At 41.5% G+C, this 16794-nt stretch overlaps 1 protein-coding gene across 1 annotated transcript in view; it reads right to left on the reverse strand.

Moving 5' to 3' along the window:
• The window catches only part of lrp6 (low density lipoprotein receptor-related protein 6), a 105296-nt gene extending 90908 nt beyond the window's left edge, over window positions 1–14388 (reverse strand). The window contains exons 1-2 of the mRNA XM_080421294.1: window positions 13828–14388; window positions 4859–5258 (exon numbers count right to left, since the gene is read on the reverse strand). Of these exons, the coding sequence (XP_080277420.1) occupies window positions 4859–5258; window positions 13828–13906 (479 nt within the window). The 5' untranslated portion in view covers window positions 13907–14388. The remainder of the gene's footprint in view (window positions 1–4858; window positions 5259–13827) is intronic.
• Window positions 14389–16794: the final 2406 nt, after the last annotated feature.

Genomic DNA, 16794 nt, shown 5'->3' on the forward strand with positions numbered 1-16794 from the left:
AGTCTACTATCTGAACACAATAACTAACTTGAGGCCATAAACTGGAATGGAAATCATTTAAATTATTTTTTTTAAACAACAGTGTGCAAAAAGAGCTTCAAAATGATTGCCATCAGCAGCAGGCACTGAACTCAGGTGGACATTTGTGCAGCCTTCAAACCTCTTTGATGCTCCGATATAGTTTTGTCAGAGACACTTAACTTAATCCACACATAATCCATATTGGGGAAAATGGCACCCTTTGTAAAACTTGATCGGTGGTTCTGGACAACCACCTATCTGACCAACTCGCCACCAGGCATGGCAGTCCCTCGGGTCGTCAGCGCACGTCGAGTTTGAGGTCGGTCGGCCGGACGGTTCTCGACATACGTTAACTACAGACCTACACACACACAGACGGACAGAGATTTCACGCATTTAACCCATTAAAACCGGGAAAGCACCTTTAGGGCGGGAACCCCTATTTGTACCTATACCTTTCAAGACGAGAACCCCTTTTAGGGTTGTGGTTGCTATGTTCAGTATATAACAACATACATTTTTGAATACATATTTGAAGTTTTTCAGAAAACTTAGGTCAGGATTTAGAGGGCTTTTTTTAGAATTGGCCTCCTATCTAAATGGGTTAACCACTTTAACCATTATTTTATACTTTGACTATTCAAAAATAGCAGATATACAAGTTCATAGGCTTTTAGAGATTTTTGAAAAATCTTGAACATTTGTGCAAATCTTTGAATATATATATTTTTAAAGCGAACATTCTAAACTCAAATCTTTGCTTCTGGGGGTCCGTGGAACAAAATATTTTGAGATGGGCGGGTCTGCGGTCAAATACATATAAAAAAATGTGGGGGGGGGGGTGTCCTTGACATGAAAAGGTTTGAGAACCACTGACATAGAAACGTACATTTTTCAGAAGACATTTTGTCAAATGGGCCTCATAGTAGGATAGTATTGATACATTGCCCAGCCCTACTCAACAGTACAGCGTGATTCAGCGTTCTGTTGTAACACATCATTATCCACCAGTGACTTTTAGTTTTCTCTTTGTCCGGACAACTGTTGTTTATTCATTTACGTGTTTGTATCGTAGCGTGACAAGAGGGAAACGCCTTCCAGTTGGCCTTACTACAGTATGTGCTTTTTTTCTTTTCTTTTCAGATATGTTGCACTCTTGCACCTCTTAAAAAATATTACAAATTGGTCTACTGACTACTTAGAACATTTACATTTTACTTTACTGGAGTTTTTCCAATTTTCAGTACTTTTACTTCAATATATCTCAGAGGAAAATATTCTACTTTTACTCCACTACAATTATTTGAAAGCTTTAGTTACTAGTTACTTTGTAGATTTGGATTATTATTAGAAAACATACATTAACCACTTCAGCCCTATATACATTTCGGCCATTTGAAAATAGTCGATCTACAGTCAAGCTCTCGTGACGCATTGTGAGCTTGTAGATCTGCTATTTCCAAAAGATTTTTATACATTTGAAAAGTTGTGAAATGGGACATTCTGCATAATGAGTACTTTCTACTTTAACTACATTTTGATACCAATACTTTTGTACTCAAGTAAACTTTGAATTCCAGACTTTTACTTGTAACAGAGTATTTCTACATTGCAGTATTGATACTTTTACTTAAGTAAAAATTGTGAGCACATTTTCCACCGCTGGAGCACAGCAACATGTGGGTGCAAATCACTGAACTACTGGCCTGGCTGCCGTTTCCCCCTCAACGTTGCTGCTATTCTGCGACACAGAAAGAGGTCTGAGGAGCAACGCGCTGCGTGTCCATCTGAGGAGGGGGTCCTCTTATTACACGAGGCTGGACGGGCCAGTGCCTGGGGGGTGGGAGGCTGGTTTTCCCTGCATATCGGCTTTCATGTCAGATGGCTGCTGTGTGGTCAGAGACTGTCTTTAACCTCTGGTCGCTCACCTGTTGAGACTCCTCGTGACCCCCACGCCGACTGCAACAAGGCACAACATGAAAAAAACAACCAAGTCCTCCTCCTCTCACACACACACACACACACACACACACACACACACACACACACACACCACAGCCCAACGGACCCATGCCAGGTTCTTGTAGTCTCGCGTAGCCAGACAACTATTCCACAATCTCTGAACTGAATGCTATATAGAGTCTGGAACTACACCTCCCGAAATCCGAGAGAGGAAGCTGGCACTTCCGTTCACGAAAATATCTTTTAAAATATCTTTACATTTTATTATTTTATTTCCGTTTCTGCTAAGCAGGCAGGCTAAATATACTTAGATGATTTGTATTTATATTAGGATAAATTTGCGCGACTGTAAAGACTAAACGGAAGTGGGGAGGAGGCTTCATATCCGGTTTATATTCTAATCATGATCAGAGCTTCCGAGTCCCAGACTGTATGACCGGAAACATTTGAAAATTGTGGGAGGCAACAGTCTGGCCACGCGAGACTAAAAGGTTCTTGGGTCTGAGGCCGATCCCGAGACCACAGACTGTCAAGTGTTCTAATCAATTTGAATAACTTTGATTTGATACCAATTAAGATCTGAGGCCGATTTTACAAATGCGTTCTGAATCAGAAGTGAAAAAATAGCAGATGTACAAGCTCGCAGCGCGACACGTGTGAGCTTGCATATCTGCCATTTTTGAATAGCCAACGCAGAAATCTAAAATGGCACACAGATGCTTTCCCGGTTTTACTGGGTTAAAGTAAATATAAGATAAACAAACAAGGGAACTTTATTTCATTTAACCACTACGAAACCACTATGACCAGTGAGAAAACATGTTAGAAAATAGCTGCTCTATTTTTGAAAACTTTTGAAAATGTTCAACTATGTTGACATGGCCAAAACAGGGACAACAGGGTGAAAGAGGTAAAAAGAAAAGAATCGCGACAAGTTGGCTGCAAAACTGCCGATACCGATGGAAAATAATGTCCGATATATCGGCCATATAAATATCAGGCTGGCTCTATCGCACACTAACTTTGTTTCAATAGATCAACGGTTTGAATAGCGTCACTAACTTTTGTAACAGCACTTTATCATTCTTAGCCAATGACGGGGCCCAGCCTTAATGGAGGACTCTACTGGTCCATTGTTTCCCAAACACTGGGTCAGGTCCCATTTGTGGGTCGTGGACAAATTTGTATTGGTCTTGAGTAAATATAAATGTATATTTATTTATTATTAAAAAGAAAATCATTTTTCAAAATAAATTTATAATTTTTCACTCAAAGAGATTCTATATATATATATTATATAAGTAGTGAAAATAGCAGATCTGCAAGCTCACAACGCGTCACATCGCGATGCGCTATGAGCTTGTAGATCGGCTATTTTCACTAGTTTGGGGTCCCGGGGGGAGACGCATCTCTTTTGGGTCTCTCTCAAGCTAAAAAGTTTGGCAACCAATGCTCTAGTAGTCCATTATGAAGCGTGGGTTTTCTTTTTCTTTCTACCACCTGACCAGCAGAAATTCCAGTCCTGGCTTTTTGAGGTGGGGAGGGAGGATGACGCGGTACAGTGCCAGTGAAAGGCTTTTGTTCGCCCCACCCCGAGTCCCAGATTTCAATCTACAACAAAAAGAAATATTCCTAACTCGGAGAAGGCTCCGTTTTCCACTCTCGTCATGCCAACGCATTTCTGTTCCTGCCTTCATCCTTCCAGCCGATCTTATGACTAGTTTGAAATCAGCAGACAATTCCAACTACAAAACTACATGTGTGTATGCATCCACGACGTTGTGAAAAACTGCAGATAAAAAGATGAGTTAAAAACTGCAGATGAAAAGGATGAGTTGCAGCCAACCAACCCTGATGAAGGCAGCATAGCTGCTGAGACTTTGGGTTATTTTATTCAATCTCAATAAACTGTTGCAATGGAACCAAAGAGAGTGCAGCACCTCACATTTTTTTTAATATTCATCTTCATCGGCTGGCACTTCATCAACTCAGGTGGGAGTTTCATCACGATAAATTCCTCCCGCCTTGCACACTACAGCCGAAAACACAGTGAACCTCGAGACGGAGACATTGTAAAACGTAGGACAACAACAGAAATGAAAACCCTTGAGTTTGTGCTTCCTTCAAAACGAGCAGTGGAAGAAAACCTTCCTTCCTCCTCCCCAAAAAACACAGCAGCCAACAATCACACTCACTGGAATCCTTGAGACATTTTGCAATATTGAACAGTCGCAAGGAAATAACCAGAAAACCAAAGCAGACAAAAAAGCAGAATGTTCAGTGACACATACACACTCACACACACACACACACACACACACACACACACACACACACACACACTTGACAGACGGTGGTGTCCCAGTGCAGATTGTCAAAGTGAATGGGCTGAGGTAATTAGAGAGGCATGCTGCTGCTGCTAGAGCCCAGAGAGAGAGTGGCGGCTGTGACCTGGGTTTGTTTACCCTCTCTCTCTCTCTCTCTCTCTCTCTCTCTCTCTCTCTCTGGGAGAGGCAGATGCCCCTCTATCTGTAGGTGATATAAGACATTCCTCAGCTGCCAGGACTAAGAGCCCTCGCCGCTCCCCTTCCTCAGAAAATGGCGAAGACACACACACACACGCACACACACACACACACACACACAAACACTGACGCTCTTGTTCGTTTTCTACAGGGGGAATTCAGTGGACACCGGCCTGCCCTGCTTTTAGGAATGGCTCTCGGGCTCAGGAACCTTGCAACCCAATCCAGGCCACGGTAGCGCCGCAAACAAAGGTGAGCCTCACAAAAGGCAGTCAGGAATACACGCCCCTCCTTTCCGCCTGCCCAGGCTTTCAGTAGCCAAACAAAAGCCCAGAGAAGACACTACTCACCCTCTTCCTGGATCCAAGGCTATCGCCCTCGGCTGATCCAGATCCTGCCAAAATAGAACCTTTCGCAGCGACCCGTCGAGCTCCGCCACCTCGATCCGGTTGGTCTCCGAGTCGGTCCAGTAGAGCTTGCTGCCCAGCCAGTCGCAGGCCAGTCCGTCGGGGGAGGCGAGGCCCGACACCACCACCGTCTGGACGCCGCTGGCCCCCGACTGGTTGAACACGGTGCGCTTGATGGCCTCCTCGCTCACGTCGCTCCAGTAGATGAAGCCCCGGGCGTACACGTAGTCCACGGCCGCCGCGTCCTCCAGGCCGCCCACCACCACCGTGGCGTTGGCCTTGCCGTGCGCCGCGTCCACCAGCCGCAGGTCCCGTCGGTTTGCGTACAGGAGGAGAGGCACTCCTGGAAGAGGGAGGGGGAACAAATGACATGTTGTAAAATCATGGCTCGGTTTGTTCAGATTCTCAAACGCCTAAACCACAAACAAAATTCAAATTTTCGAAAATAGCCCATCTACAACTACAAGCTCAAGAGGCGGCCCGTCACAATGTGTTGTGAGCTTGAAGCTCTGGTATAGAGCGTCGCAGTTCCCGCCCACTTCCTGTTTTTTTTGGTGCCGGAAGAAAAAACTCAATGCATTTTTCCATTGACATTTCCAAAAATATTTATATCTATTAATTTAAGCCTCGAATCAAGCCATCATGACATGACATGAATCATGACCATAAACGTTTGATTATGTGATTTTTTTTTTGTTGAAAACGGCAAAACAAAGGGTATTTATTAAATATAGTATATCATATAATTAAATATAAAATAAAAATAAAATCACAGAAAAAAACGTTTTATGGTCATGATTCATGTCATCTCGTGATGGCTTGATTCGAGGCTTAAATTAATAGATATAAATATTTTTGGAAATGTCAATGGAAAAATGCATTGAGTTTTTTCTTCCGGCACCAAAAAAAACAGGAAGTGGGCGGGAACTGCGACGCTCTATTCTTGAAATGTTTTGAGTTTTTTGGGGGTTAATCTTCATCATTGTTCTGATGCGGAACATAATAGAACTAGACCGGTGCTGATCTATTCAAAAGTCGGGAACGATGCAAGTCAGGAACGATGAAAGTTGGGAATGCATGCCCCACCCGTTTATGCAATACCCGTTCTCGAGACTAACCAGTGCAGTACCAACTACCATACGACCGATTGAATACGGAGAGTGGAGAAGATACAGCGATCCCTGATGTGGTCAGAAACTGCTCAAATCGTGCTGATGACGTACATTAGCAGATTATGTGAATGGAGTTCCATTGTGGACACTACCACTTATATTGACGAAAAGCTCTGCCAATCCGTGAAGCCGATGGGTCGGGTTGGCCAATCAGGGAAGCCGATGCCTACACCAACCAATGTATTTTAAGATTCACTTCACAGAACATCAAATGGTCTTTTCATCCCTATTCTGTCCCTATTATTATTATTTATTTGTTTTTAAAGCTCAAAATGTGCTGGCCCCCCGAGTATCTATCTGAACTTATAGAGCCATACACCCCAGCCAGGGCCTTGAGGTCAGCTGACCAGTTGCTCCTGATCAGTGGTGGAAAAAGTACTCAAATGTTTTACTTAAGTAAAAGTATCGATACTGCAATGTAGAAGTACTCCGTTACAAGTAAAAGTCCGGAATTCGAAATTTACTTGAGTAAAAGTACAAAAGTATTGGTATCAAAACGTACTTAAAGTACCAAAAGTAAAAGTAGTAAAATATTTGAAAATAGCAGATCTACAAGCTCACAACGCGTCGCAGGCTATTTTCAAATAGCCTATGTATAAAATAGGGCTAAAGTGGTTAATGTATGTTTCATAATATCATAATTTATATCTGAAAAGTAACTAGTAACTAAAGTTTTCAAGTAAACGTAGTGGCGTAAAAGTACAATATTTGCCTCTGAGATGTAGTGGAGTAGAAGTAAAAGTATTGGAAATACTCAAGTACAGTACAAATACCTCAAAATTGTACTTAAGTACATTACTTAAGTAAATGTACTTAGTTACTTTCCACCACTGCTCCTGATTGAGCGCACAACTAGTTACAAGTCCAGAGGTGACCGAGCCTTTGCAGTGGCCGGTCCCAGCCTCTGGAACAGTTTGCCCCTGCATATTAACCCATTAAGACCTGAGGCGATTCTTTTAAAAAAAATCTAAATCCTAACAGTTTTTGGAAAAAAATCTAAACATTTTTCTTTTCACGATTTTTCAAAAATAGCAGATCTACAAGTTCATAGCGCGGCACTCGGTGCCGCGCTATGAGCTTGTATATCTGCTATTTTTGAATAGCCAAAGAAATCCAAAGTGACACAGATGCGTTCTAGGTATCAATGGGTTAAGTCTGCTCGCTCCTTAGCGGTCTTCAAATCTTCACTTCACTCATTTCTTCTCCCTGGCTTTTAACTCAAGTCTGATCGTATCATTTGGCTTACGTTTTGGCTTACGAATTGGCTTAATTGTGTAATGCCGTCTTTATTATTTTTGTTATTCTTGTTGTTAAATTGTGTTATTTGTTTTTCTGTATGCTTGTTTTTAATCTGACTTTGTACAGCACTTTGGTTGACCACTGGTCATTGTAAATATTACAATTATAAATAAAGTTTGAGTTGAGTCGAGTTGTCATAATAGGCAAACATTTGGTGGAGAGATTTGGTGGAGAGGGAAGAAATGAGGGGGCCAGGGATAGACCCTGGTCAGTGCAGTATAGGATTTAAAGGAGTAGTTTTTTTTTCCATCAATTACGCAGAATACGCACCCCATGAAGCCTTGAATTGATCTTATTTTTTTTTTTGTCGCATTCCTAAGCCAATAATTTGATGACCGGCGGAGACTCAAAGAGTCTCCTACTGAGTCTCCTATTGACCGATGACCCGGTTAAGAAATTATTGGCTTAGGAATGCGACAAAAAAATCTCCATGAATTCAAGGCTTCATGGGGTGCGTGCGTAACTGATAGAAAATCTTTTTTTGGGTGAACTCTTCCTTTAAGCAGTGGCGGCCCGTCAATAGAGGGCGCTGGTGCGCAACACCACCTCTCCAAAACTTTTATTTTCCTTGAATAAATATAAATATTACTTTAAAATATATTCTCTATCTATTCTAAATTTATCAAACCAACAAGGTAAACATTATATAGTTAATGACTAGTGAGTATTATGTATAATCTGCCATTAAATGAAGATAAGACCGCTCTACGTTGTCTAAACGCACTTCTCTGGGCGCAGTGGCACACAAATCTTTACCATTGACTCGCCATATACATTTTTGCACATGTGCAGTTCACTCTTCAATGCAAGTGATCCCGGCCGCCGTGGGCGCAGGTTTCCAGTGACCAGCATATAGATATACTAGGCCTGACCTCGACTAAGTCGACTAGTCAACTGGTTAGTTGCGGGGGGTCCGAGTCGACTGCGTTTTTTTATTATTTTTTTAAGGGCCAAAAATGTTTTTAATTGTTTTTTGGCCAAGTCTACACCTGCAACCACACGTAACTTCCACTTTATTCTTCTTATTCCTCGTCTTTGTATTGGTATTGTTTGTGTTGGAGCGCCTCAGTGCGGCTGCAGAGTTCATGTGCAACCTCTTCCAGAGAGAGATAGAGACACTAGAAACTCTGCTGGAGACACAAAACAAACTGTGTAGACTTGGCCCTTTGAAATAAAATGTATTTTGGCCCAAAAAAAAAAAGGAAAAAAAAAGGGGGGGGGGGGGTTTAGTTGACTGCCAGTCGACTATTGGCAATTAGATTCGACTAAACAAATCCTTAGTCGGGGACAGGCCTAAGATATACATACACATACGGTAGAACTGCACCGATTGCTGCTGCTCATTCCACCATATTTTCCCTGCAAGCTTCACTTTCTATGCCTGTGTTATGTCTACGCTGAGTTACTCTTCGACGCACGACGGTATCGCCGATCTGCAAGCCCACAAGCGTTGCATCTGCAACACGTTGTGGGGCTTGTAGATCGGCGATATTTGACGCTCGATACTGTTGTGCGTCGAAGTATAAACCGAGCTTATCGAGGCATGAAAACCACCACAACTCGCAGAGTTTGGTTTGTATGATACAGGATTAAGAACGCAGGTTTTCATACCAAAATGCCTATGTAGATTGCAAAAATAATAATAATATAGTTTGTCTTTAACAAATGAATTACTACCAGCGCAGGGCCTAAATGCAAATAAAAGCATTTTCATGTATCAACGTAAACTAGTGTGATAATAATATGGTACGTGTTGGCTTCATTTTTGGTGTAGCACTACCTGGGGAAAACAATCCACTGGATTTAAGTTGTCAAAAGCACGGAGCGTTGAAGAATAAATGGTCAGTGATCATGTTCTGTGAGATTACAGAGAGGGTGGGAAACGGACGCCTGTTACCTGCCGAATGTTGGTCAGTCTGGCTGTGACCAGTGCAGTGGTTCTAAAACATTTTCATGTCAAGGCCCCCAAATGAATGTGTATCTGCCCCCCCCCCCCCCCCACCTGAAAACATTTTGTGCCAGGGACCCCCTGACCCCCTTTGTGTTCAATGTTTTTCCAAGATGTTTTTGAAAATAGCAGAGCCGTCTATATCGGCTATTTTCAAATACCCGATGTATCCAGCGTTTAAGTGGTTAAACTGATTTTTATGCTAATATTAACTAATTGTGCCCTGGAAACACAGTTAAGGAACCCTGTGGGTCCCTGGACCCCACTTTGAGAACCACTGTGTGACTAGTACATTTTATCCAGTCCACCGGCAGACACTCTAGCCAGGTCTTTGGCACAGTGCCAGGCCCCGGTGGGACACTTCTAACACCACATGCCAACAGATCTCTATCAGCATCAACAATCAGCCTCTTCACTCTCACAGGATACGTGTTTTATTTTCACCCAGGGGTCATTTCCTTCCCCAAATATTTGCAGTTTGTGCAGAATGTCAGAACCCTTTACTCGACTCTGGAGAGACAGAAATAGCAGCAAATATGCTTTTTCTGGGAGGTTTGTTTTAGCGGTCTCTGGTCTGACTCTTAACATTAACCAACATAAAGCAGGCTAATTTCAGAGGAATTGCCACACTTTCAATAGGCATGTGTGTGTGTGTGTGTGTGTGTGTGTGTGTGTGTGTGTGTGTGTGTGTGTGTGTGTGTGTGTGTGTGTGTGTGTGTGTGTGTGTTACAGACAGGTGATTAGAATATTGCTGCCACATTGGATACCGAGTGGGCACCTAAACATTGGGGGCACCTCAATGTTAAATTGGCATTTTCATGTAAAGCATACGTGATTTGAACATGCAGGGTACATCGTTATATTCTGGGCGGAACATTAGCCAAAAATTGCAGATCTACAAGCTCTGTTAGATCAGCTATTTTTGGCCAAGAGATTCGGTGTAGACAGAAAAAAGCAGTCCAAGTACAGACAGAGCAAAATCAAGTCCAATTCCCTAAGTCTAGTCTAGGGGTTTAAGTGGTTCATTTGCTCTAATGGCCATAGAATAACTGATCGTCCTGGTGATTTGTGTAATTTAACACATAATATTACAAGATTCTGACAATAAAGAGCCTACTAGGCCACTATGAAGCAGAAATAACACAATGCTGTTAGAATTGGAACTAGCCCCATTACCTAGCGTGCTAATAGTTACACATTATTAAGTACAAATAATACTGGATGTCTGCAATAAACGATTCCATGGCACTGGACAATGTGAAATAACGTACTTGTTCCATGAAATGGGGTCCAGAATATAAAAAAACACAATGTCTTTGAACGTAAACCAATGAGAGAGAAAGAAAAAAGACAACTTCCTTTTCAATATTTCTTAGAAGACTGATCCAACACGCACGTCAGTCATGTTCTAAGAAAACTGAATCAAAGTTGGACCACTTCACTGCTTTCCCCCTTGTGGCCCCAATATGGCTGCCAGATGGAGCCAGTGGACTGGCAGCTTTACCTCTCGCGCTCTCCTCGCAAACAAATGATTGATATCACACTGCTGCATCCTAAATAACCACAGTCTTCGTGTCATAACTTATAAAGAGTGAATTGGCTTCCAAAAACACATCCAGTGAGTAGACACACCATCATCATCTCCAGGTCGTAAACGTGAACCGGTAAAGTAGTCGAAGGGCACGATTGTTCAACAGACTTCTCACCTGTTTCACTTAAATTCAGTAGTCCTCAAACTTGTTAATTTCAAGGACCCCCCCCCCCGCCCCCCCCATAACTGTGACAGTGTATGAATGGAACCAAATAGACGGTAACATTTAGAACCCCTTCAAATAAATAACCCAGAAGATCCCTGGGCCTCACTTTTAGAGAACCACTGCTTTTAATGATGCTTCTTCTTGCATGGGCTGACTGACTAATTAGTTCAAAGCCAGCGGAATTGAACAAAAGGGTGCCCCAATATATATCTCTCCATTAAAAACATGAATTTGGCAGAATCTGAAAGCGAACACACATGGTGAGGTCTGGGGGCAAGAAGCTGAAAACGCGTATACATGCTTGAGATAACTTATATACACAATTAGCTGTGGTAACAAAGGCATATATGTTGGGCTATAAGGCCCACATGAAAGACTTTATAATAATAACTACTTCCCAGATTATTATCATGAAATGCCCCCTGATTTTAGCCTGATGTGCCCTTTGTAGCACCACACTGGTTGGATTTGTAACTACATTACTCATCTGGCCAATATTGTGTGTTTAAATAAGTATGTAAATGGACATATTAAGTCACATCAGTTAAATAACCTTATTTTTAAAAGGTCCAAGTACCAGGAAAAGTACACTGGAAAAGTGTGTTTTTATTACACTTGATGTGTACATCCAGGGTTGAAGTTATAGTGTGTTGAAACTTGGGTTTCTTTTACCAAAATCAAATCTAACACAATCATAATAACTAGAGACTGACTTGAGTGGCCAACAGGGTCTTTTTTCAGATCAAGGCAATGGCTTGTTTGTCTCTCCCAACTAAACGTTGTTGTGCCTTGCTGGATTACAATCCCTCACAACGTTATTATAAGACATGTTTTCACACATTTGTTAAGTCAACTAAAGCTAGCAAATGCCCCAGATTTGAACTCTTTGTTATTATGACTGTGTAAAACGTGGAACAATACAATTATTTAGCGCTATTACATGTAGTCAGTGGTATGCTAGCTGGCGCTGCTAGCTAGCTGTGATTTAATGGGACTCTGCTCTGGGATAAAGATTAAAGGATGCACCAGAGACGTCACAACTAAGCGTCCGTCTAGCGGAAGAGCCATCACTTTTCTATCTTCTTCAAATCAAAACATACTTGTTGTGTGACACACCAATCAATCCCCCCTGAAACTATCATTTATTTATCCATTCGTAGCTGTTTAGTAGACAAATATAACCAAATGGACCCATTTGGTTACATTTTGTGAAGTTTTACCAATTCATAAATAGCAGATCTTCAAGCTACCTTTTAACATCTTTAGAAAGATGCTTGAAAAAATGTGAACATTTTGATATTATATAGACCTTTGTTTTAACACAATTGTTCTCTTCTGGAGGGTCTCTGGCTGGCAGTGGTACAAAATATTTCCAGATGGGGGTCCTCGGCCAAATGGGCCTACGTGTTAATTTAGGGGTCCCTCCTTCCTTGACATGAAGAGGTTTGCAAACCACCTGCAGTAGTGTAGCCGCAAGCAACTCATTAGATCCTATTTTTAATATCTGGAATCTAGAATATTAGATACCAATATCTGTCTAAATAGCGAAAGTAGTTAATAACATGTCTACGGTGGCTTTTTATTAAACAAAAACTTTGCAGATACAAAGAGGATAATTCAAGCTTTTCCATACAGCTGCAATATTGAGGTGAGTTTAACGTCGTTTAATACAATCAGATAGGAGGACTTTTCTGTCTGGATGTACGGGCTGTCAAGGGTTGGTATTCAGTGGTGGAAAGTAACTAAGTACATTTACTTAAGTACTGTACTTAAGTACAATTTTGAGGTATTTGTACTTTACTTGAGTATTTCCAATTTCCAATACTTTTACTTCTACTCCACTACATCTCAGAGGCAAATATTGTACTTTTACTCCACTACAATTATTTGAAAACTTTAGTTACTAGTTACTTTTCAGATATAAATGATGATATTATGAAACACACATGAACCACTTTAGCCCTATTTTATACCTAGGCTATTTGAAAATAGCCGATCGACAATGCGACGCGTTGTGAGCTTGTAGATCTGCTATTTTCAAATATTTAGTACTTTTACTTTTGGTACTTTAAGTACATTTTGATGCCAATACTTTTGTACTTTTATTCAAGTACATTTTGAATTCTGGACTTTTACTTGTAACAGAGTATTTTTATATTGCAGTATTGGTACTTTTACTTAAGTAGAGAATTTGAGTACTTTTTCCACCACTGCCAAGGGTTGGTATTGCAGCTCTAGATTCCAGCTATTAAAAATATAGTAGTGTACACACACACTTCCGATTTGTTTGTGACGTCACTGTCGTATCCATGTCACATTGATCCTACTTAGCAGCCTTTACTGCTCTGTGTGTGTGTGTGTGTGTGTGTGTGTGTGTGTGTGTGTGTGTGTGTGTGTGTGTGTGTGTGTGTGTGTTATAAACTGGTGGCTAGCGTGTTAGCAGCAGCAGCATCGATAAGCAGCAGCCAAAGTGAACCAACCGGGGCTTGTTGGGCCCTGTGTGTGTGTGTGTGTGTGTGTGTGTGTGTGTGTGTGTGTGTGTGTGTGTCTTACACTGATTCACCACACAGTGTGCACGTCCAACACACACACACACACACACACACACACACACACACACACACACACACACATCTGGGGGAACATTGTTAACAAAACTTTATAATAAACCCCCCCAAAACGCAAACAAACAAAGAAAACAAAGCTCATATATATTCCAACACGAACCCAACTCACCTCTACAGAGCAAACAGAAACAGCTCAGCAGCACCAGGAGGCTCCGGAGCAGCAGCAGCAGCAGCACCGCGGCGCCCATCTTCTCTCTATCCGTCCTAAGCGTCTCCTCCTCGGCCCTGCTCCTAGCCTGCAAGCCGCTGCTTCTCCTCCCTCCTCCTCCTCCTCCTCCTCCTCCTCCTCAGCGCAAAATCCACATTGTTGTTGTCAAAGCCCCGCTCTCTGCTATCCTTACCCGTGTATTCCTTTCCTTCCTTTGCAAGAATAAAGTAGTAAAATATGTTCCTTCCCACCCCCCCTCCACTCCAACAAATGGTGTTGATTGTTGTGTGTGTGTGTGTCCCGTGCGGATCAGATTGTTCTCCGATGATCCATCGTGGTGGATTGGGAATCCTTTCCTCGCTGTAAAAATAATCAACTGGATCTACTAGTGTGATCCATTCGGTTTCTTTCTTATTGTTCTTCTTCGGGATCTTCTTCTCCTCACGCTCTCTCTCCACAGTACATTCACATTGTCCTGCAAGAGGAGCAGAGCAGAGGAGCAGCGATACGTCTGTCTCTCCTTTCCTTTCCTTTCCTTTCCGCTGGCTGGGAGAGGAACCAAATACCAACCCTCCCCTCCTCCACTCACTCACTCACTCACACACACAGTACACACGCACACACACACACACACACACGCACACAGCATTTTTCTTCCTTTTTTTTACTCCATCCATAGCGTGGCTCGTTGTATGTCCAGTGGTGGAAAAAGTACTAAAATTCTCTACTTAAGTAAAAGTACCAATACTGCAATATAAAAATACTCTGTTACAAGTAAAAGTCCAGAATACAAAATTTACTTGAGTAAAAGTACAAAAGTATTGGCATCAAAATGTACTTTAAGTACCAAAAGTAAAAGTACTAAATATTTGAAAATAGCAGATCTACAAGCTCACAACGCGTCGCGATGCGATGCGTTGTGAGCTTGTAGATCTGCTATTTTCAAATAGCCTAGGTATAAAATAGGGCTAAAGTGGTTAATGTATGTTTCATTATATCATAATTTATATCTGAAAAGTAACTAGTAACTAAAGTTTTCAAATAATTGTAGTGGAGTAAAAGTACAATATTTGCCTCTGAGATGTAGTGGAGTAGAAGTAAAAGTATTGGAAATTGGAAATACTCAAGTAAATTACAAATACCTCAAAATTGTACTTAAGTACAGTACTTAAGTAAATGTACTTAGTTACTTTCCACCACTGCCCAACAGCGCCACACACACACACACACACACACACACACACACACACACACACACACACACACACACACACACACACACACACACACACACACACGCACACACACACCAATGAGATTTGATGGGTTTGGAACATCACACTCACAGCTTGATATGGGACATTATTGTTGTTATTACCACTGGTTGTGTTTATTTGCACTACACAGTCATTGGACTCAGTCAGAGTGTACACATGGATTTGTACACTCTCAGAATTATGGATACATTAACAGTGACTGAATTTCACATTGTATGCCTTTTGTTTTGGCATGCGCTGAGTTATCCTAAGTTGTCTCCACTGACCAGTTCAAATCAAATGATCACTGTTTATTTGCAACATGTTTGGTTTGGATAGTTTGGTGGCACAATCAAAAAAAAGTTTCTCGACACATTGAATAAAGCAGATATAAAGTAGTAAGGTACATGCATGGCAATGAAGATTACATTAAGTTTATTGACTAAAATTTAAGACTAAACATTTTTTGATTTGCATGATCCTGGTTTGCAGCTGTGGGGGGATTGTGTTCTTAATTGAATGGGAGACAGAGAGAGAGAGAGGATGGGGTGTCTTGTATAATGGGGAAACACAGAAACCAGAGCCTGAGATGGAGAGATGGAGAGAGAGAGAGAGAGAGAGAGTCTGTGTGAAGTGCAGAAATTAAGCCTTTAGTTTAAATACCAACAGACAGTAAGGTAACACACTGTAGTGACACAATGAATTACACAATTGATTCAAAAATCACACTTTAATTCTTACAATAAAACATCAAATTCCAAACTTATGTAAAAGCATCACTTCACTAAACGAGAACCGATTACATCTACTTATTCGTTAACATTATATAAATTAAACCGATATAAGTACTAACAACTTAGGATGTGTGTGCAACAGTAGGCTTACTTAATTTGGCTCCATGCTCCTGCGTGGGGACTCTTAATACAAAGTGTCTACTCTGCATGCCAGTGCCAATGTCAGATAAAGAGTTCTTGAGTTGCTTCTGCCACCTAGTGGTAAAATTATATTCCCTCTACCCGGCCAGTAGGTATTTGCACTCACAAACTAAGGTGCGTGTTCACTGGTACACTGACATACAATACAAATTTACTTATGAAAATAGTGCGCGTCCAGTGTACTCTCGACTATGAAAACAATCTTGCTATTTAAAAAAAAGTCTATCATATCAAAAAACACAGGATACAATAGTGCATTGATTCCCAGCTAATTGCATCCATTGTTAAAAGTTTATCCACATTATGAAACCAGTTATGTGGACAGAATTACAAAACAACACAGTGAAATAGTGAGTTGAGTCAGACATCTAAACTGAGTTAGTGATTTAATCTTCCAGATCGTCTTTTACATTTATTGTCCTTTGGGAGTGTGCAATGGGACCCAGACAGCAATCTTGATATCAGCCTAGAATTTGTCGCAGTGCACTTACCAGACCGCCCCTGACCTGCTGATCAGTGTTAATAACCAAATAATAAAATGAGCTAACAAGCACGTTCAGGCATAGCCCTGAAACATGACTGTCATACCATGACAGTCATGGTGCCGAGTCCCCCTGGTCTAAAGTTGTGTTCGATTTTTTCACATTGCCATCTCTCACATAAACATAAACGTTCAGATTTCAAATATAAAGTGCTTACCACCGAGCCACGGATGTTACAAGGCGATGCGGACCGCG

Source organism: Gymnoscopelus braueri (genome assembly GCF_963280865.1).
Source record: "Gymnoscopelus braueri genome assembly, chromosome: 23".
Lineage (NCBI taxonomy): Eukaryota > Metazoa > Chordata > Actinopteri > Myctophiformes > Myctophidae > Gymnoscopelus > Gymnoscopelus braueri.